Below are 25,037 nucleotides of genomic sequence, written 5' to 3' on the forward strand. Positions count from 1 at the left end.
ATTAATGTACTTTTTATCCCCTTTGTTGTGTTTAAAAATAACATTAAGTTTAAAATGTTTTTCATGTCGTAACCAAAATCTACTTGTTGAGTGCTGATTAGTTATATTAGTTAAGCAGTATACTGTATACAAACTCGTATCATGGAAGAAATTATTAATTGTTTGCGAATTCAAAATGATATGGACGAAATAAGTTTAAATAACTAAAGACTTATATGAACTTGTTACGTGTATTTAAATATTTACCATAAACGAAAAATATACTTTTTGGGTACAACATTTTACGATTTGCATAAATCGGATTTCTAAAAAAAAAATTAGTTCTTTTCGATTAAAACGATTACTAAATTAATTCATGCCAATCATTAAAAGAAACAAATTTATTTTCACAAAAAAAATAAAATTACCCTATACTACTAAAATGTAAAGTATAATTTGGTTTATTTGGAGGAAAATATTGATTTACACATTGTTTTAAACAGTGGCGTGTATAGAAATCAATTTCGAGGGGGGGATGGGTTCTACAAAAACAAAATATATTTAATTAATATTATAAATTAATCATTGTATTAAAATTCCGTATTAACAATACATTGCGGGGAGAGTTTGAACCCTAAAACCCCTCTATATACGGGCGTAGGACGTTTGCGCATCGCTATTGTTATGAATGACCTTTTTTGTAGGCCGTTTGCGCATCACTATTGTTAAAAAAGGCATAGGGTGTTTTCCGATTGCTATTGTTACAAAAAATCTTTATATAGGCCGTTTGCGCATAGCTATTGTTAAAAAGGCATAGGGTGTTTTCCCTAGCTATTGTTACAAATAACCTTTTTATAGGCCGATTGCGCATTCCAAATTACGTATACCAGGTTTTATTTACACTTACGAAAATAATCGTCAATATTCATAATTCATATTTAAAAAAAAATTAAAAAATTAATATTCACATTTACCAAAAAAAAAAAAATATATAATATTATTTAATCATCTTTCGTATAAATCTACAACCGTGGTTGATACGCTTATAAATGATCATTTATCAGTTATATATATTATTATCTCACCAATATATCCGGTCATATCACTAATAGGTAGATAGGTAAAAGGTAGTAGGTACCTTTCTATTATTAAAATTTGCGATGCGCAAACGACCTACCAAATTTCTTACCTGAGGTACTAATGATGCGCAAACGACAAACTCCGCTATATACGCCAATGGTTTTACAGATTAATAAATATTATCATACTGTATTAACAAGATAATATAAAATAATTATTATATGAACCGTATAAACTATAGTTATAAAAACCTTATGTACAATGATTAATATAAATCACACATTATTTTAAGTTATATGCTTTATGAATATATAGGTAATTTTGAAAGGTCTCAGGTTTGAAAGTATTAAAGTATGTATACTATTGTGCGCATAGTTAATATAAAAATAAAACCTTTTTTTTTTTTAATTAAAATAAGTCTTTTTATTCAAAAAATACTAACATGACTTATCGTGGTTTAGCAACTGTTTGGTTTATTTTAAAAATCAAACAAAATATCAATCTCTGCTCCTTCTTCTCCAATAATTATCCAGAAATGTTGAACTAATTTTACATAGTAATTAATATTAGTTATTAGCATTATATTATTTGTAAAATTAGTGAATATGAGTATAATAAGTACTAGAATAAACACTATACACTATAATATACCTATCTATTTTATGTAAAAGTAAAACTATTATTATGGATTATCATCCTTAGTATATTAGTTGCGAAATAACAAATAAACTTCTAATCTAAATTTTTATTTAGATATTAGATGCATAAACATTTTCAAAAATATCATCTGCTTAACTATTTACATTTACTATTTACACTATATTTTAAGCAACGCGGTTTTTATATAAATAAACGTGGTAAGACTGCAAGTAGCAACCTATAATTTTTGTGTACACTAGGACACTGGGTAGTTATACGCATTTCAATACTTCACAGTTCACATTTGTGTCTTACAAAATTAAAAAAGTAGTTGATTTTGAAAAACAACAGTACTAACATACCTAATACATCAATAATTACAATAAACAAAATACATTAACTTACATAATAATACCGAAGTATTTAATTAATTTTAAATTAATTATTATTAAACAAACAAACAAATGGTTAAGGAGAATTTTGGAAACTCAACTGTCTAGAATTCACTTCTTATTTGTGTATAAGATCTATTCACAATGTACAGCTTATTATTTTTAATATTAACATTATTTACATAGCTATCGTTTAATCTGTACAATTTGTCGGTGGGACAAGTTTTTGTGTAAATATCGATGTTATAATGTCAGCGTCTGCATTCTGCTATAATAATACCCTGAAACAAATACAAACGATGTATATAATTATATATAAATATATATGGTTTATAGTGATTTTATAATTAAATATAATAATAATTAGGTACCGGAGTAAAACTACCATTGTATATAGTTGTATGCCTTTGTGTGTTGTTTAATTGATTCGCTTATAGATTTGTTTAAGTTTAAATTGACATCGCGTCATAGCCTATACGTTTTATAAATAATGAAACATAATAGAAATTTTATATAATAAGTAATTACCTAATTACACTGTTCTTAAAACTTATCGAATGCACTTTTGAGGGAATGAAAATGATCATGTTGTGAGCATTATTTTTTTTTATTTTTTTTTTTGTTAATTAACCGACTGCAACATAGACCATTGGGTGTTGTAGGGCTAGTACAGTAGGGTTGGGACGGTCAGTTAGGAACACGTGTATGTGTGGCAAGGTTTTTGTGCACTACGAACCTGGGAGGTCACCCATCCGAGTATTAGAGGCAGCGGCCGTTACTTACTCTCAATCACGTCACGTGATTGATTTCAGCCATTGCGCCGCGCGGAGCCACTGTGCGCATTATTGTTGAATACTATAATGTTATTCATTATTGCTCTTCCTCTATCGTTTGTATACTACGATGGTGATTCAACGTTTGTAATTCTTGGATCGTTATTAAATGTTTTTGTTTACGTTATTTTATTTTGATAAATTTAAAAGGCTAACATATGCAACGATACAGTTTAAGTATGGCTCAAACAAATGTATTATAAACTTAATATGGTTATGCACACTATCTGCAATACAACGTGAAAAACGATCTCTACTAAATAATTTTTTTTCGGCGTCTCGCTAAACGGAACAATGCGACACACCTTAAATGTAATACCCACAACAAAGTACGTCGACCTGTGTCCTACCCGGATCAATGACTTACTCGAGTGTTGTAATCGTATACATTTATTATATTTGAGGAATACACGATAAAATGTATTATGACTTATGAGTATCGAATATCGATGCAGTTTTATAGTTGTATTACAAAGATTTAAGCATAACCGAAGATTATTGTTTACGAGTAACCTAACTTTAAGAGGACGTTTGAGAGGACTCTCGTCCGTTTACGTAAAAACACGGATAATTTGTTTGTCTTTAGATTTGATAATAGATTAATTAACTCTAATATTAAAGAATATTAAAGCTAACAACATAAAATTGATTCTGCTGAACACAATTTTGCTATATTCTATAACTCATAAGACCCTACGCGGATAAGACCTCTTATCAAGTCTTAATAACACGTATCATTATAAAATAAAAAATAATAACGTATTATTATATAGGTATACAGTTTAATTGGATACCTGCATTTAAATGAGCTTAAGTTTAAAAAAAAAAATAATGTACCTATATATCAATAATTAATAGTTAATACCTTTTAGTCTTTCGTGCAATTGCTGTTCGGTGACACAACAGTTGAACTCAGTTGGTCGTACGCCTTGGAAAATGGATATCACACTAGGTTTGACATTGTAAAACACCAATGGTTGACTTCTCCTGACAAAGTCGTCTATTAAAGATTTGACGCCCTGTGTAAAAAAAAAATTATTATCTATGCTATTTACAAGACGATGCGTATAAAATATTATATAAAATGACTTATAATACGCGTAACTCGCACGTACTTTAGCCGCAGTAAAATCAGCTCCTTGTATGTGCCTGCAGTCCATCACAACCGGAATCGAACTCAGTCCTTGTTTAAGTCCGGCTTTGGACACCACTGCCCTCACGTACTCGACGGACGGGAAAACCAAACTACGGTCTGGCGTTATCACTAAATACTCGTACCCAAATTCACTCTGCAGATTTCAAAACATTCGGGAAATTATATACTAAGCGATTGTTTTCTTTAATAATGAATTTATTCAAATTTTGATTTTTAGAATTTTAACATTATATACTTAATAATGTATATAGGACATAGGTATTGGTATCCATGAGGTATCCCTATTGGTATCCTACTAAGGATCAAAAGGATATTTAAAAATTTTATCGTGTTTACTGACTTGTTGTTTTTCGACATGGACGCTGGGCCTAGCCAAGGTGTAAAGCAGTATTATGACGTTAATAGCTATGCCGACAACGATCCCGACTTCCAAGCGGATTAACAGCGAGCAAAGGAACGTGGCGAACGCCGGTATCAAATCGATTTCTGAAATTGTTAAACATTTACTCGTCGTTCGTATAAATATTCTGGTGCGCGTGTTAACAAACAAAACAAGTTCAAAAGAACAACACCATGTTGTTGACAGCATATTATAATATTATAATGTCGACAAAGACCACACATACTTTTCGTTCGCCACATCGGTTTGACAACTTGCAGTTCGACCATGAACACGACGGCGGCTATTATCACAGCGGCCAAAGCAGCTTTGGGTATGTACACCAGATACGGCGTGAAAAATTGTAGAGCTATTATGACGATTATTCCTGGAAAAAGAAATCAGTTCCGTTATATTGTTTGTACAGGTAACGGTATGAAATGTAATATTATAAGCGAAAATCGCCTTCAAAGTATATTAGGGTGCTAAAGTATAGTAACATTTAATGTACTATTTGAAACTTTAGATGTTTATCAATGAAAATTTAGATATTACATAATTATATTTCCCATATAATCAAACATTTATTATTAGATTACATCATGGTATTCAATGTAGCTAATTCAAGAGATTTTAATATCAAAATTTAAAAAAAGATTACTGGCGCATATTATTATATTAGTTTTCCGACGTAAATTGAAAATATTTAAACACAAATTATGTATAATATTATATCAAAATAGGTTTTTAGTAAAAGGTTCGTGGTGTTTACCCTATATAATTCAGGGTACGATTTTCGCCTTAACGATTATCTGCACATAGGTAATACCCAAATACAAATCCAATCGTACGGTCAACGATTTCGCAACCGAAAGAGATGTTTTACCTGTGTAAACTCCTCCAAACGTGGTTTTTACTCCACTGGCGTTGTTCACGGCACCCCGCGATAGAGCGCCAGATATGGGCATGGACCCAACAAAAGACGAAATCAAATTGCAAGCGCCCAAGGCAAGCATTTCTTGAGTGGCGTCGACGGTCTTACCATCAGCTAAATAAAACAATAGAACATGTTTTCATGAATTTAGCTGATATATAATTTCACTTGACTGCAGGCGAGCGAGTTCTGATCAGTCAATATTATACACTATATTTTCGTATTAAAAACGCTCATATGTTATAAGATGACATTGTACACGTCTGCAGGGATAAGACTTACGAAAAAATAACGCACCTACCTTCGCGCGTCTTTAAACGTAAAATCAACTCACAGAAAAATTTAGCTAGTGATATGTTTTCTAAAATAGACAGAAGTGGCACTACCAGAATCCCTGAACCTAATTTGGACGCCATCTCTACGAAATTATACGTCTCGTTCCCGACTCGGCTCTCAAACGGCGGTGGTCTGAAACTCGGGAGACCGGATTCCACGTGACCTAGAAAAAGAATAAAATTGATCAACTCGTCGAATCACTGTGCGAGATATATATTTTAAAAAATGGCTGTTGAATTACTCGATAGTTTAAACGGCAAATTTCCATGTTCCTTGTACATGTAACCCAGTGCGGCGCAAAAAACCACAACTATAATGTTCCTCGCCGTCGATATGAGCCAAATGATTGATGAAACCGTTCGCTGTCCGGTCGTTTTATCCTTCATGTCCGTAGGGCCGATTTGTATGTCTTTCATTTTCTATGTATATTATGAAAAAATATATATTATATTCGACAAACCGTGCAGAACGATAATGTAATAGCTATGACTTATGGTATATTATGTCAGCAATATCCATATAGATCTTATAAATATGGATAGGACATAATACGGTCTTATCAACGGTAATAAAGTGATTCAAATTGAGGCCAAATAAGTAAACCTTCTATACGGCTATAACGAGTATCGATTATCAATATTTACATATAATAATATCATAAAAAAAAATGTAAGCAAATGGCCTCAAATTCTTATCAGTTCAGGACCGCAAAATCACATTATCATCAAATGTAAATGCCCTATCCATGTTAAAAAACCTATGACAATATCGTATTTTCCGGGCTCACCCTCAACAGCAGCAGTACAATCATACACGTAATGCCGAGCGTCCCGTCGCCAACGCTGATCTCTCTGATGTGCATGGCCAATTGGTCCCAGAAGCCTATGAACGAACTAGCTTTGATGTTGATACCGAGCAGGTCTTTCAGTTGGGATGTTGCTATCACGATCGCTGCTGCCGACGTGAAACCAGCCGACACCGGCCCGGATATGAAATCGATTAAAAACCCTATACAACCCACGAAGTTTATTATATTATATTATAATCTGATGTTTATAGACTGCACAAAATATTGGTAAAATGTTTTGATCGGGTAAAAAAACCTCACGATCGACAGGCGTCTAAACCATGTCTGGTTTAATGTTTGGCAAGCCACGTCAATATTATAATAATAAAAAGTATACTGTTGTACACGTCTTGTGTAGTTCGTACGGTATATGAACGCAAAATTACCTAATTGCGCAAAACCCATGATGAGTTGTACGATACCGGTGATAAAACATAACAGGATGGCGAATTCTGGTCCCATGTCGTGTATGTTTTCACGGGTCATGATGGCCATGATTGCCGTCGGACCCAACGCCGGGTCTTTACAGCTACCGAAAATCGTGTACACGAAGCATGCCATGAACGATGAGTACAGACCGATCTAAAAATAATCATTCGATCAAAGTCTGCAGTTTTATAACAGTACCTATGATAACCGTAACTAGATCTAAAAAAATAAATAAATGATATTCATAAGTCATAACCACGAATCCGCATGTATAATACCATACCTAAGATTATTGTTAAAATACTATACACTCGCCAGACCTCAATTAGAATTAGAAATATTATGTAATTTTATATTTATATGCGATATATATTATATATTATAATTATTATATTCAATAAACTTATCAAGGTTACGCGTAGGTATACGTAATACGTAAGTATATATTGTTCATAATATTACTATAGGTACATATTATAATTATAATTTTGAGAATTATTTTTTAATTTTTTTTTGTTAATGTGTAATTTTGTGATTAATTTTCGTCGGAAGACTTGACCTCGAACTTGCGACGCAATCACACGATCGTTAAACATTATATACATTTAGGCATAATGTATAAACGTCACTTGGTTAGCAGATTAACCACAAAATATGACCGTGACAATATCGAAATTATTTTGAACTCATCGTGAAGATTGTCATTTATTCATTTACGAGCGAAAACCATTAGACAAAACACAATCGAAACATATTATATCGAATGCAATGCGTACGATTCTAATAACGTTCGTTTGTAATTAAAATTTTAACCGGATGCTGATATTGTGGTGATACTGCAATATTATTGTATATAATGGCACACGCATTTTATGACGAACTACAAAACGTTTTGTATAAAAGAAGTACGAATATCTTAATAGGTTGATTATTAATTATTATTACAGCTAACGCACAGCCATACAAATTTAAGTTTTCCGAAAAAAAAATCTAAGCTATGATTTATTTCAACATTTTCAAGAAAGTTATGTTCTATTGTATTCTCGGTATGTTGTACTTGTTCGTGGTGGAGATAAACTTTATTAACTAAAATACTAAATTGCATACCGTCATCATTGATACATGGTTACAAATATGTTAGTGATTAAGCTCGATTTAGGATGAAATATCAAGTAAAAAAATAGTACATCATAAATTATCTGCAGTTTCTTTAACTTATAGTTAGACTTGTATGTTATAAATTATAAGTAAGTACCTTATATAATAGGTAATCACAAATCGTTTAATAATATTTTGGCCTCTCCGTAAGAGTTGTATATATTATGTTTTGCGGGATACACATTACACAACACATAATACATAAATACGCAATCATAAAAATAAATAATAATTATAAAAGATTATAATAGTTGTCTATTACAATTATTAATTATTATCTTAAAACATAGTAAGAGGTACCTATTATATATTGAAATACTCACCATCATTGTTCAAATTGTGTATTCACGTAAGATCAACAAAATAAAATTATGTCAAAGTTTGTTGGACCAGTCCCGGTCGTCGGTCCAGTCCCGGACCAGTCGTCTTTCGGGATTGAATTAGAAAATGTCAACTATTAGGTATATTTGTGCAAAATATAACGTTACCTACCTAGTAAGTTAGAGTGAATTTGTACTATGGTAAACTTCATAAAATATAGCACTATTGGAGAAATTACTTTCCAGAAAGATCTTTAAGATAATAGTATGAGATCAACAAATTTAATTTAAAAGTTGTGTCATATTCTAAATAGAACGATTCTGAGTAAGATTCTAGGATCTAAATAACATTGGATTTTTTTTTTAATATTTACAATTTTATTTTTCAACATACTTATCTATACTCAGTAGTAAAAACTATGATGAAATATTAAAGAGAATTTTGTTAAATAGAATTGAATAAATTTGGTTCTAATTTGGTTTGATCCTCAAAGATATTTCGTTGAACAGAAAATGTTGTTAAATGGAAGTTCGTTGTATGGAAGTTTAACTAGTGATAAAAAAAATAATAATTACGAAAATTTAGATTTTTGATTTAATAAAAAATGAATATTGTATAAAGTAATTTAATTTAAAAACTGACCCTGTATGTAAATGTAAATAATTAGTGACACATTTTTTATGTTTTTGTAATTTTCTGGAAACGGCCTTTGAGCGCACCGGATGTCTGCGTGTGTAGGTATATAATAACTAAGAAGGAAGAAGAATAATTAAAGACCTGTGTGCATAACCTCGCAACAAAAAAAAACAGTTTGTTTTATGTTGGAAAGAATTTATTATGTAGGAAGTCATACGAGTCTGGACGGTAATAATAATAATATTATGTAAGAAATATCATAATACATTATAATAGTACAAGTTACGACGTTACGTGGTAATCGTCCATATCATAGTCATTTCCGATATAGTCCATATTCCACGCAGTTGCAGTCTTCGAACCGCCGCACGCACTACCTGTTGGGTGTGTGTTTGAGTGTGGAGAGGGGTATTATCATCGTCATAAATAAACGTATAAAAAACTAACACGATAATATAATGACGTTATACGCAATACGAACGACTTTTCTTTACGCGATTCGCAAAGATTCGTGGACGCGACCGACTTACTTGTGGAGGTAATCCGGCTACGTTGGCGAACGCTATGGCCTGTGGTATAACGGTCAGCCCGACCGTGATGCCTGCCACGAGGTCGGGTATACCATGTTCGCCGACTGTGTACTTGGGCAGCCATTGGAGGATAGGTAGGCGTTTGTACAACACTTTTCTCGTACAGCACCGGTTCACCGAATCCTGGTCGACGGGCACCACCGTGTCACCGCCCAAAACTTTGCCTGTATACGAAAACAAATTTGGGTTTACTAACGCAATAATTGTTTGTCTTTTTTTCAAGTTCATAAACAACGGCTGAAGTTTAGGTTAGTTAAGTTTATTGAAAGTTAAGTGACAGTCTAAAGGTTAAGTGGGCGTCAGCGAATACGAAAATATTGCACAGGTTGTGTCGGTTGCACAACCCTTTCGAATATTCGTCAACACAGATTTTTTATTATTTATTTTTTTTTTTTTTCATTAATATAATAGTATATAAATCATTGTTTTCTTTATCTACTTATACCTACCCATCCTTTAAGAATAGCTTTCTGGAAGGAGGCAGTAATATTAGAAGGCACTTAAAATAATTGAATGTTATGATACTTAAATTTGCGGTTACAGAATAGATACATTTTATAGCATACATAAAAATTAATTATTAGGTATATTTAATTTAGATTAAAGACAATAGTTAGAAAAGTACCTAACATAATATCTAAAAACCAATAAATAACAAAAAGTACCTATAGGTAGGTAGGCACTTCACACATAAGACGTTAACTAAAGACAAAGAAAATTACCAATATATCGTATGATTTAATAAAATATCTCATTTTTACAATTTTTTTTTCAATTTTTATTTAATTTTACAATAACCTACCACTAATTTTTTTTATAAATATTAATTTATTGGAGAGTAAAAATTTAGATCTAGATAGTCATTTGATCAAAGGAAATATAAAGTATTATTTTAGTGTCACAAATGTCTTAAACTGCATAGGCGTTGATGGGGGGTGCTTGAAAAGCTTAACGCCCCCATACAAATATTCAAAGTCACCTCATTCCAAATATATGTTATTAATTGACTGCTTTTGTGCAGGAAGATTTTAGCCCCTTTCAAATTCAATCAAATCTTCGCCTAAGCAACAATCTCAATGTTTTTAATAATTTTTGTGCTGGATATACTTTTTACGATGTATTACTCAAAACATATTTTGTTCTATTAATAATGTTTTCAATAACATTTTAAACATAATATTAAACGGTAAATATGAAATATCTAATAATAAGTATTATAAGTTTTTTTTATTTATAAAGAAATCTGTTACTTAGAACAATAAGTAAATTTGGTACTTGGTAAAAATAAAAGGTTCACGTGTATAACTTGTGGAGAAAGCTGTTCACTAATGGCACCTCAGAATTATAAGTCTAAGTTTTTTTAAAGCATTTTTAGATCTTATCCACTTCACCCCTCCCACACTAACAATAGTTAACATTTTTATGATATTAAAATAATGTATATAAGACGATTATAATATTATATCTATATTACCAGAACCAAAAAGTACGCTTTTTATAAATTAAATAAAAATAGCTGCGTGTAGGTTAAAAGTTATTACCTATTATATTTACAATTATTTATAGTTGTTACAGATAAAACTTCATAGATCAATTAATATATTATGTTTGTAATTTGTAATAAATTTAACATTTCTAATACACGTCTGCCATACAAAGCAAAAGTGACGTAAAAACTAATATATCAGTTTTGATAAAAATGCAGTTTTATATTTTTTATTTTATGATGCCTTTATTATTTGTTAGTCTATTTGATTTAATATAAAACAAATCCACCTTTATAGTTTTTTGACGAGAAGTGCAATGATAAATAATAATTTAAAAGTATTATTCGCTTATTGCACGAATAAAAGTTACCTTTTTTTTCATTGAGCTTAAGCCCGGCAACTATGGCCTGTTTTGTTTGTAGGGGGAGGAACGATTGGTTGAAACACGTTTGTATGTATGGCAAGGATTTGTTGCCAAACATCCCGGGTGGTCACCCATCCGGGAGCTAGCAACACCGGCCGATACGCACACTCAGAGCGTTTCCGCAGTTGAGCGTACGGACCTCGACACGCCACAAAAGTTACTTTTATGTTATTACTTAGCAATATAAGCTGTTTATACTTTTATTTACTAAGGATAAACGCCGTAAGTTCATTTTACGGCATTATTGCTTAATAATTATAAATTGTCTAACAATGTATTTACTAAAGTAAAAATATGTCATATATAACACAGGGATATTGTTTTCGTTTATGTTCTATGATTAGTGATTACCCAATTAAATCTGGCCATGGTACCTATATAGTGGTACCTATATAGTAGTACCTATACTATATTCAGAGAAAAAATTATGAAGAAAAGTAAAATGTGTGATACTTTACATACTTGTCTACTACAACTTTCAATGTAATACATTATCTATCGTGTCTAATCAAAAATAAAAAAATTACTTAGTTTGAGTTATAATTATGATATAGAGAAATCTTTGAGAATAATTATATCTGTATTATTCTATGATATAATCAGCAAAACACAGCGGCGTGTTATTGTTACTGAAGTTTACTGACTCGTGTTATCAAACATCAATATTGATCAGTCGATTATAATCATGAACGTAATACCATCGATTATAAATACTAGTATTTATAATCAATGGCAATACTGAAAACAAATAATAGTTATGAAGAAGGAGAAGAATTTTGTTTTATAATATTATATATATATATATACATTTATCACGCTTACAAAACCGGTCAAACTTGGGTCATAGTTGATTCCGGTCAAGTATAGGTATTATATATATAATACACCCGAGTTAGTTATATTAATATCGTTGCAAATTTTAAAAGACGAAATTTAACGAACTATAATACCAACACATCTATATATAAAGTACCTACCATGCTCGTGAGTTTTTTATATTTATTTTTACAATGCACATCGCCCTAATGTCCTTGAATAATAATTAGCACGTGTTTGTGTTAACTGGAAACAAGATAACAAAAGATCCACCGTGTGATAAATCATTTTTATCATCAAAAATATATTTTATTTCAATAAAAATTTAACAGTGCCTATAATAAATTGTATTTTTGGTAGAGAAACAATATTTTACAACTATATAGTAACTATGTGAGATGTGTATTGTTCTAATGATTTATTGAGATTTTAAATATTATAACTTTTGACACAATATTATCATTTGTCAACTATATCCCTACGAGTCAAACGAATAGTAATAATTAGTTTGACATAATATACTCATTCGAGAACAAAAATGTACGTTATTATATTTATTTAATATAATTAATTCTAAACGTTTAAACTCAAATAAAAAATGAATACTACCAATATTTAAATATGTATTTATATTTTTAGTTAGTGAATGTTTTTTTATGAGAGTAGAGTAGGTATAGTGCACAATATACTGTCTGGTAAAAGTCTATGGAATAAATTATAATATACAATCTTAGATTGAGTAGCAGCTGATGCAGTTAATCATACTAATTATTTAGTTACTAACTAGTTATTAAATAGGGTTTACTAAAAATTAAAATATGTAATAGCATAAAACTTTCTCCATACTTATGTTGGAACGTTTAACTGTATTGGTACTTACGTTGTTTACAGAAGCGTATAACTTTGATTGTGTATTTATTGTTATTAATCTTCTACTGATTTTGAGAAATTTATAGGTATAAAATAATATATATTTTTAAAGCTACACACAAAATCATTCGTAAAATAAATGCGAGAACACAATAAGACACTCGTTCGATTATAATATTTTTCAGCTACTTAAGAAAAGGTTTCATTTGAAGTATTAGTAAACTAATTACAACCGTAATTAAACGACATAATGTAATTGCATTCAAAATGAGTTTCTACGACGATAAATGGCAGCGACCACTACGAATCCTGTTTGGTCTTAAATAAAATAAAATAAATATAGTCATATACATTTTCCAAGATATTGTGATATTATGCTACATGAATTGATTATACAAGGTGATCAGTGATCACCAATTCGCCGAGCATGCTCGCCGCCATTTTTTCTTTTGATACTGAATTTACTCTGATTCTGATTTTTGGAATTTTTGATTATACCAAAGGACCATATTTTCAAATGCTAACATTTTTTATACTATTTAAGGAGGTATAATTTTTAGTATCTATTTTTTTTCAAACGAGATTCACTAATTTGTCTAGAAAATTGTTTATCAGCCGACTTTTTCAAAAATGTTGTAGTAGTTTTCGAGTTACCTATATACCACTAATAGATTTTGTAAATACGCTATGATTATTTAAAAAAATGTAATAATGATTAATAATCTATTATAATTTTTAAAAATTGTCCGAATATAAGAAATAATAGATCCACTATTACATCTATTTTATATTTTTTTAATATAATATTTGAGAACTATAAATTATCCTTAGAATATTATACATTTGAATAACTCAGAGCATACTAATACGAATTTTGATTAGATCCATAAACATTTTCAAAAAAAATTATCTGCTTAACAATTTACAGTAACAAATGGTTGGTTCTCATTCGAAAAAAGAAATTTGTATCGCTACAGAACACTACTTAAATGGTATAAAAATCCAAATAATTAAAAATATGGCACTCAATAGTTATAGGTACTTAAAATTTCCAAAAATGAGAACCCTATTAAAATCAAAAATGGGGGTAAGCATGCTCGGTGAATCCCTTGTACATCGTGTTATTTGTAGATAATTTGTGTGCATATATGTGTAATATATTTGGTATCATACTTCGAATTGAATATTTAAATTAACATAATATGTACCTAATCAACTTATCAAAAGCGCATAGCACTATAGCAGAACGAGGACGACACTTAATTCTTACGTAAGCCCCCGTCAATTTTTATCACAGTGTGCAGTCACAATTATTCAGTACCTACGTATCATAATATACAACATTTGTAAGTAACCAGCATATGAAGAAACTTAAAATAAAGCACACAAATGATTCCTATACGAAAATGGAATATTGAAATTCTATGATAATTATTACATACGTTTTGAATGAAGATTATTTTAAAAACAATATAACGATTTTCATCGTACAATTCATAATATTGAAAAATTAAAAGAAATCAGAAAAATGTATTGCTAATAAGTCATACTTCTTAAATAAATAAATAACCAAATGCATTTAAAAAGTACTAAATATGCATGCACGTATACGAACATAAAAAAGTACAATTAATATGTTTTGAAAATATGCAATTATTTTTTTTTACTCACAATACATTTTCGTAAATACAAATATTTTACTGAAAAATATTTTTATATTTTATAATTTTTACGAGGATTTGAAAAACACAACACAAAAATAGTACCTAGTAAAAACTCTCAAAATTAATATAGATTAATATATATGTACATTACAAGTATAATGTATTTTTTTTTTATTGCCCAATTTTCAAATTTAATTATACTATTATTAATTTAATTACAAACTTATCATTAATCATCAAATACGCTCTTTAAAATGTTAAAATTAAGAAATGAGCTCTTAAAATTACAAAATTACTAAATGCCTATGAACAAATATGCACTATAAACGTTTAATATTTTTTTCATAGTTCGTGAAAATAATTTCAAACTTAATTAGTAATAAATCTAATAGCCCAAAAAAAACATGCAAATACAACAACTTTAGTGCGCCCGAAAAATTCATTCATATTCGAGACACCATGGGTAATTTTTCTCGTAACTGTATTATTCAACGTTTTTTTGAAAGGATAAACAAAAATCTATTATTTTAACTAGATTAAATTTGATAAATTATATATCTCACGTGTTTAATACCTATAAATAATTGAACACGGTAATCATTATATTATAATATTACGACAGGTCAACAGGAACACATGGCCAAGTGGCAAGTGGGTATTTTAGATGACGCATGTATACAACAGTATACACTATACATAATATATATATCAAATATATAAATATTATTACTTACAAGTTGATTGGTTTTAGCAGTTTTTTTTTTTTTTTGTTTTGCAAGAAGAAACCGACGTTACCAAGAACTTGCTGGAAGCGGAGGTTTGACAATGTATACATTATACGAATAAAAACAACTTTAATTAATCATTTACGCAAAATGATATTAGCAACTCTAAAAATCCGGTTATCTTTTAAGTTTATAATTCTTTGGTTTCTCCATTCGTCTTAAATCATAATCATACAACCTATAGGAAAAGTATAATTTAACAAATATATATTTGTATTCATCGGCCTGAATAAATTACTGTCAAGAATCAACTATGAATATTGTGATAAATGAATAACGTAGTCGTTGACTCTTAACGTTACCTACTATATGATGGTAAAATAAAAAACCAATCCAGTTCATCTGTGATGGTTGTATTTTTTTTATTTGATTAAGTTCAAAACTTGAGCAGATAATGAAAACAACCATAATAAGACTATACCATATACCAGACGAAATCAATAAACTCTCTACTTTGGTAATTGTATTGGTATGGATTAATAAAATTACTTTCAGAAACATCTTTTCAAAATTATTGTATAGTTTGATAAATATGTAGGTACTGTTCGAACGTAGGTAAGTCATAAAACTGATAAAAGTTAAGAGATACAATGTCAACATTTTTAAATTGAAAGTTTAACAGATGAATTTTCGAAAAATCGATGTTTGAAATCATGTTTTTATTATTTTATTCAAACTTATATTAATAAACACACACATTGCGGCTATCGCTGTAATCTGTAGCCTTGCCCGGATTATTTTAATAACTGTAATCTGAAATACGCAATATTATTTTTCTTGCATGTTTTATACCTACAGCCTATACACAAATGTTGTCATATTAAACACTATTAATTCTATTATATTTTATAACAATTATAATTAAATACTTTTAAATAATAAATTATTGGTTTGTAATGTTTGTATGTCTATGAGATAATTATTTAATAATATGTTAAAAACCATTTTTTTTTCATTTACTCAAAAATTGAATGAATAATATATTATATTAGTGTTGATAAAACCACCTCTTATATTATATTTAACCTTCATAATAATTGAACTTAAATAAACATAAAGTAATTGTCAGACGACAGTTAGCCTACAACTACTATAGTACTGGCTACTACGAAGAACTTGGGTGCTGATACCCTGCCATATATAATAACGTACACATAAAAAATACAACATTCCAATAAAGTATTGATTTCAACATTATAATTCGAAGTATAATACTGTTATCTAAAAAAACCTATTTCACAAACAGTACCTAGGCATCAGGCATCAAAATGAAAGTATAAAAAGATTAACGTTCCTGTAACAATATCAAGTAATTAATTTTATCGCATGGATGAGGATCAATTTCAATATAATGGTATTATATTATGTAGAATTTAAAATGTAAATAATACATCTAAAAAAACATAATTTAGTAAACCTTTATTTATCTAAATGAATCTCATATGATAAGAAATTTAGAAATGTGTCTTAATGTCTAAACTCAAAAATCAGCTAAAAAAATATTAGGCGTACGATTGTTCAAAACGAAAAAAAGCAGTGTCAATGAAATTTCAAACATTTTTTGTTCGAGGAAGTCTTTTCTTTTAGAGTTACCCGTGCTGTCGTATTTTTCGAGTTTTCAATACCGCTGTGGGTACAATAAAATATATATTGCTGTTGATGTAGGTAGGTACCAGCTACTAGGACTAGGTATATAGGTACGTCCGGTTACTACGTCAGTGGTGCAGTGGAAGGGGTTAGGTTCCGACTTCTGTCACGATTAACTCGAAACGTGTGCAATACATCGTGTATGTTATAGGTACGCGTTTTTTTTCAGGCTGGAGGCTACATACACGCACATGTTATAACTATAATTACCAGAACCGGTAAAAAAATATTGGGGAAACCCGAGAACAAAACGTACGGTGATTTTTTTTTTTTTGTGGGGGGGGGCATACACTATACAGCCTATAATACCCATTTACCGTTTAGTGGATTAGCGTATACCTTTTAAAATAGTGCAAATACCCACGTATATGCGCGTGTACATTAACAATCACGTCATGTGATTTAAAAATTAAGCCATCTGAATTTATTTATTACCATTTACCATATTATATTATGACGGTTATCTATTATCTATAATATGTTAGAAACGCGTAATAAATAATCAAAATTGATTATTACCACGAATTAGTCGACCATCGTTCGTGAGCAGCTGAGTAATAAGAATGGCCGCCTTGTTTAATGAAATATAACAAGGGACCGATTATAGAATTAATCGTTGATGTGAAATATTTTTATCCGGTATCGTTTTGTCTTATCACATGATAATTATTTTTTTTTTTTTTTTGGGCGTCGGGTGTGCCTGTGTGAGCTTATCATTTTACAAGCTCCAGCTTAATTATCATAAATAAATAAAAAGTCGCTCTGCTATACAGTAGGTTACAAGTGGGTGAGTTTAATTAATGGTGTTAAATTTGAATTCAATGATATAGTTATATTATTGTATACGAAAAACGATTCTGACCGGAGAAGGTTGTCAGCCTAGGATATTATATATTATAGTTATATTGTTATTATTATTAATACGGTGGCCGGTTAAGTTGAATTATTATTATTTGTTTATTATCATATTTGTGTATAATATAGTATACTTTAGAAGTTTCAAATATCCACGAACAATATTTTTTAAATACCACACAAAACTGAAATCGTTCTTCTTCGTTTAAATATCTAATTTCGTCCGATTTTGAACATAAAATAACTAAAAAAACACTGTGTTTTCAAATTTCTAGATTTTTGGTTACAGAATAACTTATTTGCGTGTAATCTTGTTTTAAATTTTCAATTTTTAGTTATAAAAGTTAACCATTTTAAAAATGTTTAGCTCCAAAATCATTTATAAATTTTAAATTTGATAAATCTTGTCAAAAATCGAACTTAAAATGCTTATAAAAAAATTATCGTGCCTAATGTATTTTAAATATTTATCAACTGTTATTGTAACAATATATTATGAGCCTTGTATTCACGCTTTTTGACCAAACAAATAAAAATGTATTGATATTTATAGAAAAGAACTAAAAAAATTGAAAAATTTCCGTAAGCAGCTCAAAGTGAGTCAAAATATTTTGAAAATTTGATAAAGTTTAGGAATTGATAAAATAAACATATGGTGTAAAATTCAACTAATTCAAGTATCTACAGTTATTCGTTTTTTAATTACAACAAAATAAGAAAATCGCTACATCAGAAATCGAGTGAATATCCAATCTTGTAAAAATTTGAACTTCAAACGCTCGAAAAATTTAATTTAACTTTCCGGTAGATATTTTGTTTTTGGTAAAGGTAGGCAAACTTATGAGGAATTTCTTGAATTAAATTTAACTCAAAATAATTTGCACTATTTCGTATTTTGTTTCCAACTGTTATTGTAACTACAATATATAAGATGCCTTGTATTAAATTTCAAGCTTTTTTACCCAACTAATAAAATTTTATTCACATTTATAGAAAATAAAATAAAAAATTGGGAACTGAAATTCTTCGTAAGCAACTCAAAAAATTTTCAAAATTGTATTGTATGATGTATATAAAATTCTAATATAAACATTCGGTATAAATTTCATAGATCTACGATCATTTGTTTTAGAGTTATATTAAAATCTAAAATCGATCTTCTGTAAAAATTCCCATTTTTCCCTAATTTTTTTTTTGTTTTTCCTAGCAGCGCTTTTGAAAACTATACTAGAAATTTTTAAATTTTGATCCACTAAAGTACCGACTAGATTCATTTTTCCGTCGAACAATAAACTGAAGTTGAAAATCGAAGCATTTTTTCGATTACGGACCGTGTACACAGACACAAAAAATAAAAAAACCCACATGATTGTAAAACAATACATTCATCGCTCCTCTCAGAATCTAAATTGCACAAAACTGGGTATCTAACAAAATAATGTATTTATGTAAAGTTTGCGATTTTTTGAATTTACCTCGTAAAATAGTTTTAAAAAGCTGCTTTTTAAAGGGTTGAATCTATCAGTTTTTCGTTTATAAAACCTATAAAATACGTTGTCTTAAATTCAGAAATGAGCGTTTTTTCTGTAGATTTTTTATAAAAACACTACTGCCTATGACGGTTTCGGGTGTACCTATTATGATATTTATTAATAATAATATAATTATTACGGGTTTTCGAGTCATCTAGACGATACTATAACGTTTTTCACAAATTTTATAACTATTAAAATATACTTAAGAGACAATAAAATCATCGTTTGAGTTTTGATCGCATTACCAGACACGCTGTTCTTATAATAACCGTAATTAGTTTTACACGCGGGATTGTTGAAGGTATACCTATTTTAATGTTAATACAATCATGAACTGATAGGTATAATAGATTAATAATATTCAAGTAGGTAATAAGTAATAACTATAATAGCATTGACATACGAAACGAACCTTTGATTTTAAATTGATTTATTAGTTTCTGTATTAAAAGTGATTTAAAAATCATGATGAAAAATCATCTAGTAAGCTCATTTTTTAATTAAAAAATTATAGTAGTTTTATTTCCCATACTCATAAGGTAGTAGGTTATACCTACTAAATCAAAAGTTTTTTGTTCAGCGACAAACATTTTTTATGTTTTTCTGAGATGTCACAGAATATGAAATGATTGTATTAACTAAAGTACTAGACTACCTAATACCTATAGTAGACACTTACTAATGTAACGTTTATAATTGTATAATGATATAATGTAGTGCCTATCTATCTGATGGTCACCTATCTATCTGATTTTTTATATCGTAAATTAAATTTATATTGTACATAATACGAAAGTAAGAAATAAATAAATGGTAAGATAGGTATACATTTCGTAGTTATTCAGTAGTTATTCAGGTCTTAAAATTATCTTCGAATTATCTAGGTAACCATCACCACTAATTAGACGTCGGTAAAGTAATAATAATCATCTACAATTATTCCTTACACATGGTAATTCACTAAGCATACTCTTCCTCTTTTTTCTTTAATAATGCAGTTTTCAAAATCTGATTTTGCAATTCTTAAAGATACTTTAAAACCATCTTTTTGAATAATTGTAATTTTTTATACTATTTAATCACTTTCTGCTTTAATTATTAAAAGTATTTATTAAAACTTCTGTTTTTCAAATGAGAACCACACTTTTTTGCTTTAAATAAATTATTTATCAGATAATTTTTACAAAATGTTGATACATCCATACCAAAATTCGAACTATTAGTTTCAGACTTATTAAACTTTATTAAAGTTACTAAGGATAATATTCCATGATACTAGTCCGGCAATATGGATACACAAAAAAAATTTTAATTGTTGTAGCCGATAGGTAGTATATATTTATATAATATTTGTTTAGTCATATTCTTATTAGTTATTATTCAAACGATTATTAAAAAATTTAAAATGCTAATAGACTAATAAAGTTTACTAATCATTTATTATAGTTTTTAAATCAATTAAAAAGAAAACCATACTATTATTGTATTTCCTTTAAGTTTTCTCGAATCAATTATCTAATATTTTTCGTATATATTATTACATAATCATCTATTTTATGTTATGTGTATAATGTACCTATATGAGCATAATATCCATAATGCATAATGTTTAATAATTTAGAAACTAAATGTTCAAATCTGATTTAGATACATCAACATTTCATCTGTGAATAATTTTAAGTAAAAAAGAGTGAATTCTCAATTGAAAAACTTAAATTTGTAGCACCACAAGACACTCCTTAAGAAGACAATAAGTATTTATAGTATTCAAAAATATGGTTTATAAGTAAAATATTTAAGAATTTCAAAATTTGTATTTTAAATCACTACATTATAAAAAAAAGGGGGTGAATTAGCATACTTTTTAAATTACCCTGTATGGCTTTATAATGTATTATATTATGGATAGTAATAAATAATAATTCTTAAACATTGCAGTGCAGTAATACTCACTAGAAGCTAAAATGTCGTGTTCTCTGGGGTAAGACGATGGGTAACTTGACAAATTGTCTGCCGAACTCCATTGGAACGCATCGTTCTTATATCCGGCCAGTGTTTCGGAGTCTGTTTTCACAAACCCTACCAGCTTGACGTTCTTGTAGTAATCATCGCCGTTGTCAGTAGACTTGTCACCTTCCATTTTGTAGCTCAAATGGTTGTTAATCTTATTCATATTATCACTGCAGTGAGTCAACGCGTCGATGGGATTATCCGTTTATAATGACTGCATGAACACATCGATGCGAATCTATACGAAAACAAATTATTATAATGTGATTAGGTTTAATATATAGTTAAATTAACTATTTGATGAGTTCTAACGATTAGATAACCCGGCATTCGTAAATTACATATATATATATATATAGGAGGTGGCCAGGTAGGCACTCTGCCAATAATTATAACTAAATATTATAATTTAAATTGTAATTATCTCCAATTGTAATAACGAATAAGTAATATCTGTAATAAGACAACGTATCTCTACGTATTAATTCCTGAAATAATATATAGCATCTGGAGGACATATTTTATCAAATAAAATTCTCAACCATATATTTTTTTATATTAATGAATGAATCATAAAATTATTTGTAAACTATTATTTTTCAATTCTGAAAATAACATTACAAAAATAGGCATAACAAAATATTTAAACTTTAAATAGAACAAAAATGAAACACATTAATTTTAGAAAATGTGATTCATAAAACAATTTATCGTTAAGTTATAGTTTACAATTTTACAACAATAGTTTATTTTAAATAAATAATTCCGAATGTCTACATAATATTTTGAATTAATTTCCTCATCGTTCTAAAAACAAAATAAATTGCAGAATTTTAATTTGGTAGGACTAAGCATTAAATACTTGATTATATATTTTATGTGTTCATTTAAAATGTCTACTCTATGAAGGACAAGAATTGTATTGTGTGTTCTTAATTTCTCATAAAATACGTTTTTCCTGGTTTAAGTATTTATTCAAATTAACACTATAATTTATGTACCCTTGTTCCTACGTAGGATAAGTATTATTAGCTTGATGCCATATAATCAATTTTTGGATGGGTATTAAAGTACATTTAGTCAAATATATAGACATTAAATGACTTATGAATTAAGATCTTTACTATACTAATATTCTTTTAATTAGGATTCAACAAAAGTAATAAACATACTTATGGTTTAGATGCATACACATAATAGGTAATGTAATAATAATATAACAATTCAGCAATCACAATAATAGGTACATAATAATTAATAATAATATAATAGTCATTCAATTTCAAAAATGAATTCAGATTTACTGAATATAAAAATTAGCCTAGAAGAAGGTTAGCTTTAGAATAGATTTTATAGTTGGAGTAATTTTTTTCACACAATAATACAATTTATAAAAATTTAATTTAAATACAATTAATATGAAACTTTGAAGTACGTTAACATATTTTTTGTAATTATATTGTTAGAATTTATAAATAATAAAATCCAGCACCTCCAAATATAACGATTAACAACATTTTCAGAATTTTAAATATTACACATAGTATAGAAACAATATTAACAGGTAATATAAGAAATATAGGAAATATCAATAAGCTATTGAGTAAATCACATTCAACCAGTATATTGTATAATATAAATTTTATTATTTTTATCATTCCAAATTCACAGCATCTTTATCATAAAATAATAAATAGAATACAATTAGAATATTAGATGATAAAATTTGTATTTTTGTATTTTCAGATTAACATGAATAATATTATATATATTTTTTTTACATATTATCATTATTATTTTTATTAATCTTAACCATTCCAAAATGATTGAACATCGTAAACTGTAATTCGTAGAAGACGACAGTCCTTGAATAAAAAACATGAAATAAAATATTAGTATTTTTTTTATAATATAGGTAATATTATATTTTATTATGTTGTTCGACTACTTTTTTTATGGCACGAAAATTATACTAATATGAATAATAGACTATAGTTTGGTCTATACGCATATAATTTATTCTAAGGTGTACCTAACATAGCACATACACATAATATTATATTAAGTCATACGCTTGATATCGTATGTATAATAAAGTTGATAGTAACTCGCCATTATAAAACACATTTTTAAATCTTTAGTAGCTAGTACTTAATCGAAACAATGGTTTAAATTAGATTAAATTAAATTAAAACTTTTAGAGATGAAAATTGATAAATATTTTAGTCTATTATAATGATAAAAACGCGAATTGACATTTCACTTGCAAAATTTCTATTATAAACCTGTTATTAACAATATTCCTTATTCGACATAATTCGTTTAGTTACGAAATAATAAGGATAATATATTAATATTATAATATATTTTATTAGTATACACAGTTGGATACTTAAAAATATATAAATTAATATCTACTAACAATTTATAGTTGAAATAAAGTATAACATCTTAATGTAGATGTTTAAATTATTTAATTTTAAATTATTAATTTAACAATCATAATTCAATCAACATCATATAAAAATAAAATACATCAACTATTGCAGTTAAATAAAAGAAAAAATATTGTGATTTGTAGGTAGATATATTATATGCATTTTTAAAATATGTATTTTAATATTTATTGAACCAAATAGTTGTGTGTCATGCCTAATGTTTTATCCATAATATAATACACCTAAGTAATAGGTATCTATAACGCAATGTAAATAAAAACGTAAATAAACTAATTGAATTAACCACGATAAAACGAAAAACGAGGTTGAATAAATGAATTTTCAATGCATATAGAGCTTGGTAAATAATATGTACCTAAGTATACATAATGATAATAATAATATTAATAATAATTATTTGTACATCCATTTAATATATGAATGCAGGTCCAAAATAATTGTTTTCTACGCTTAGGGGCTAATATTGATGGTCACAAACCAGCCTATTATTTTGGATCGTTTTATAAATATTTACATTTGTGTACCGGTAATAAATAATAAGTATACAAGATGTATAAATAAAACCCAAATTTAATTGGTATAACCTAGGTTTTACCAACTACTACTGGGTATTGGACGAATTTTGGACATTCACCAGCTGGCCTTGGTGGCTTGGTGAGTCCAAGTATGCGTTCAAAATTACCCCGAATGATACAACAAACCGACCATTTACAAAGTATTGAAATAAAAAATAAATAGAAGATCTTATTATAATGTGCACTTTAAATATAAATAAT

General features: G+C 28.4%; 1 protein-coding gene across 5 annotated transcripts in view; it reads right to left on the bottom strand.

Annotated features, from left to right (window-relative positions):
• Positions 1-262: 262 nt before the first annotated feature.
• LOC132938404 (sodium-independent sulfate anion transporter-like) overlaps positions 263-25,037 on the bottom strand; it is a 34,041-nt gene continuing 9,266 nt past the window's right edge. For all 5 annotated transcript variants that reach the window (XM_061005216.1, XM_061005219.1, XM_061005215.1 and 2 more), the window contains 12 exons: positions 21,746-22,040; positions 9,650-9,873; positions 6,962-7,157; positions 6,516-6,736; positions 5,970-6,147; positions 5,727-5,891; positions 5,345-5,506; positions 4,706-4,846; positions 4,420-4,565; positions 4,039-4,212; positions 3,789-3,942; positions 263-2,371 (listed from right to left, as the gene is read on the bottom strand). In XM_061005216.1, coding sequence (XP_060861199.1) covers positions 2,334-2,371; positions 3,789-3,942; positions 4,039-4,212; positions 4,420-4,565; positions 4,706-4,846; positions 5,345-5,506; positions 5,727-5,891; positions 5,970-6,147; positions 6,516-6,736; positions 6,962-7,157; positions 9,650-9,873; positions 21,746-21,965 — 2,019 coding nt within the window. In that variant the 5' untranslated portion in view covers positions 21,966-22,040 and the 3' untranslated portion in view covers positions 263-2,333. The remainder of the gene's footprint in view (positions 2,372-3,788; positions 3,943-4,038; positions 4,213-4,419; positions 4,566-4,705; positions 4,847-5,344; positions 5,507-5,726; positions 5,892-5,969; positions 6,148-6,515; positions 6,737-6,961; positions 7,158-9,649; positions 9,874-21,745; positions 22,041-25,037) is intronic.

The sequence above is a fragment of the Metopolophium dirhodum genome, chromosome 2 (assembly GCF_019925205.1).
Source record: "Metopolophium dirhodum isolate CAU chromosome 2, ASM1992520v1, whole genome shotgun sequence".
Taxonomy (NCBI): Eukaryota; Metazoa; Arthropoda; class Insecta; order Hemiptera; family Aphididae; genus Metopolophium; species Metopolophium dirhodum.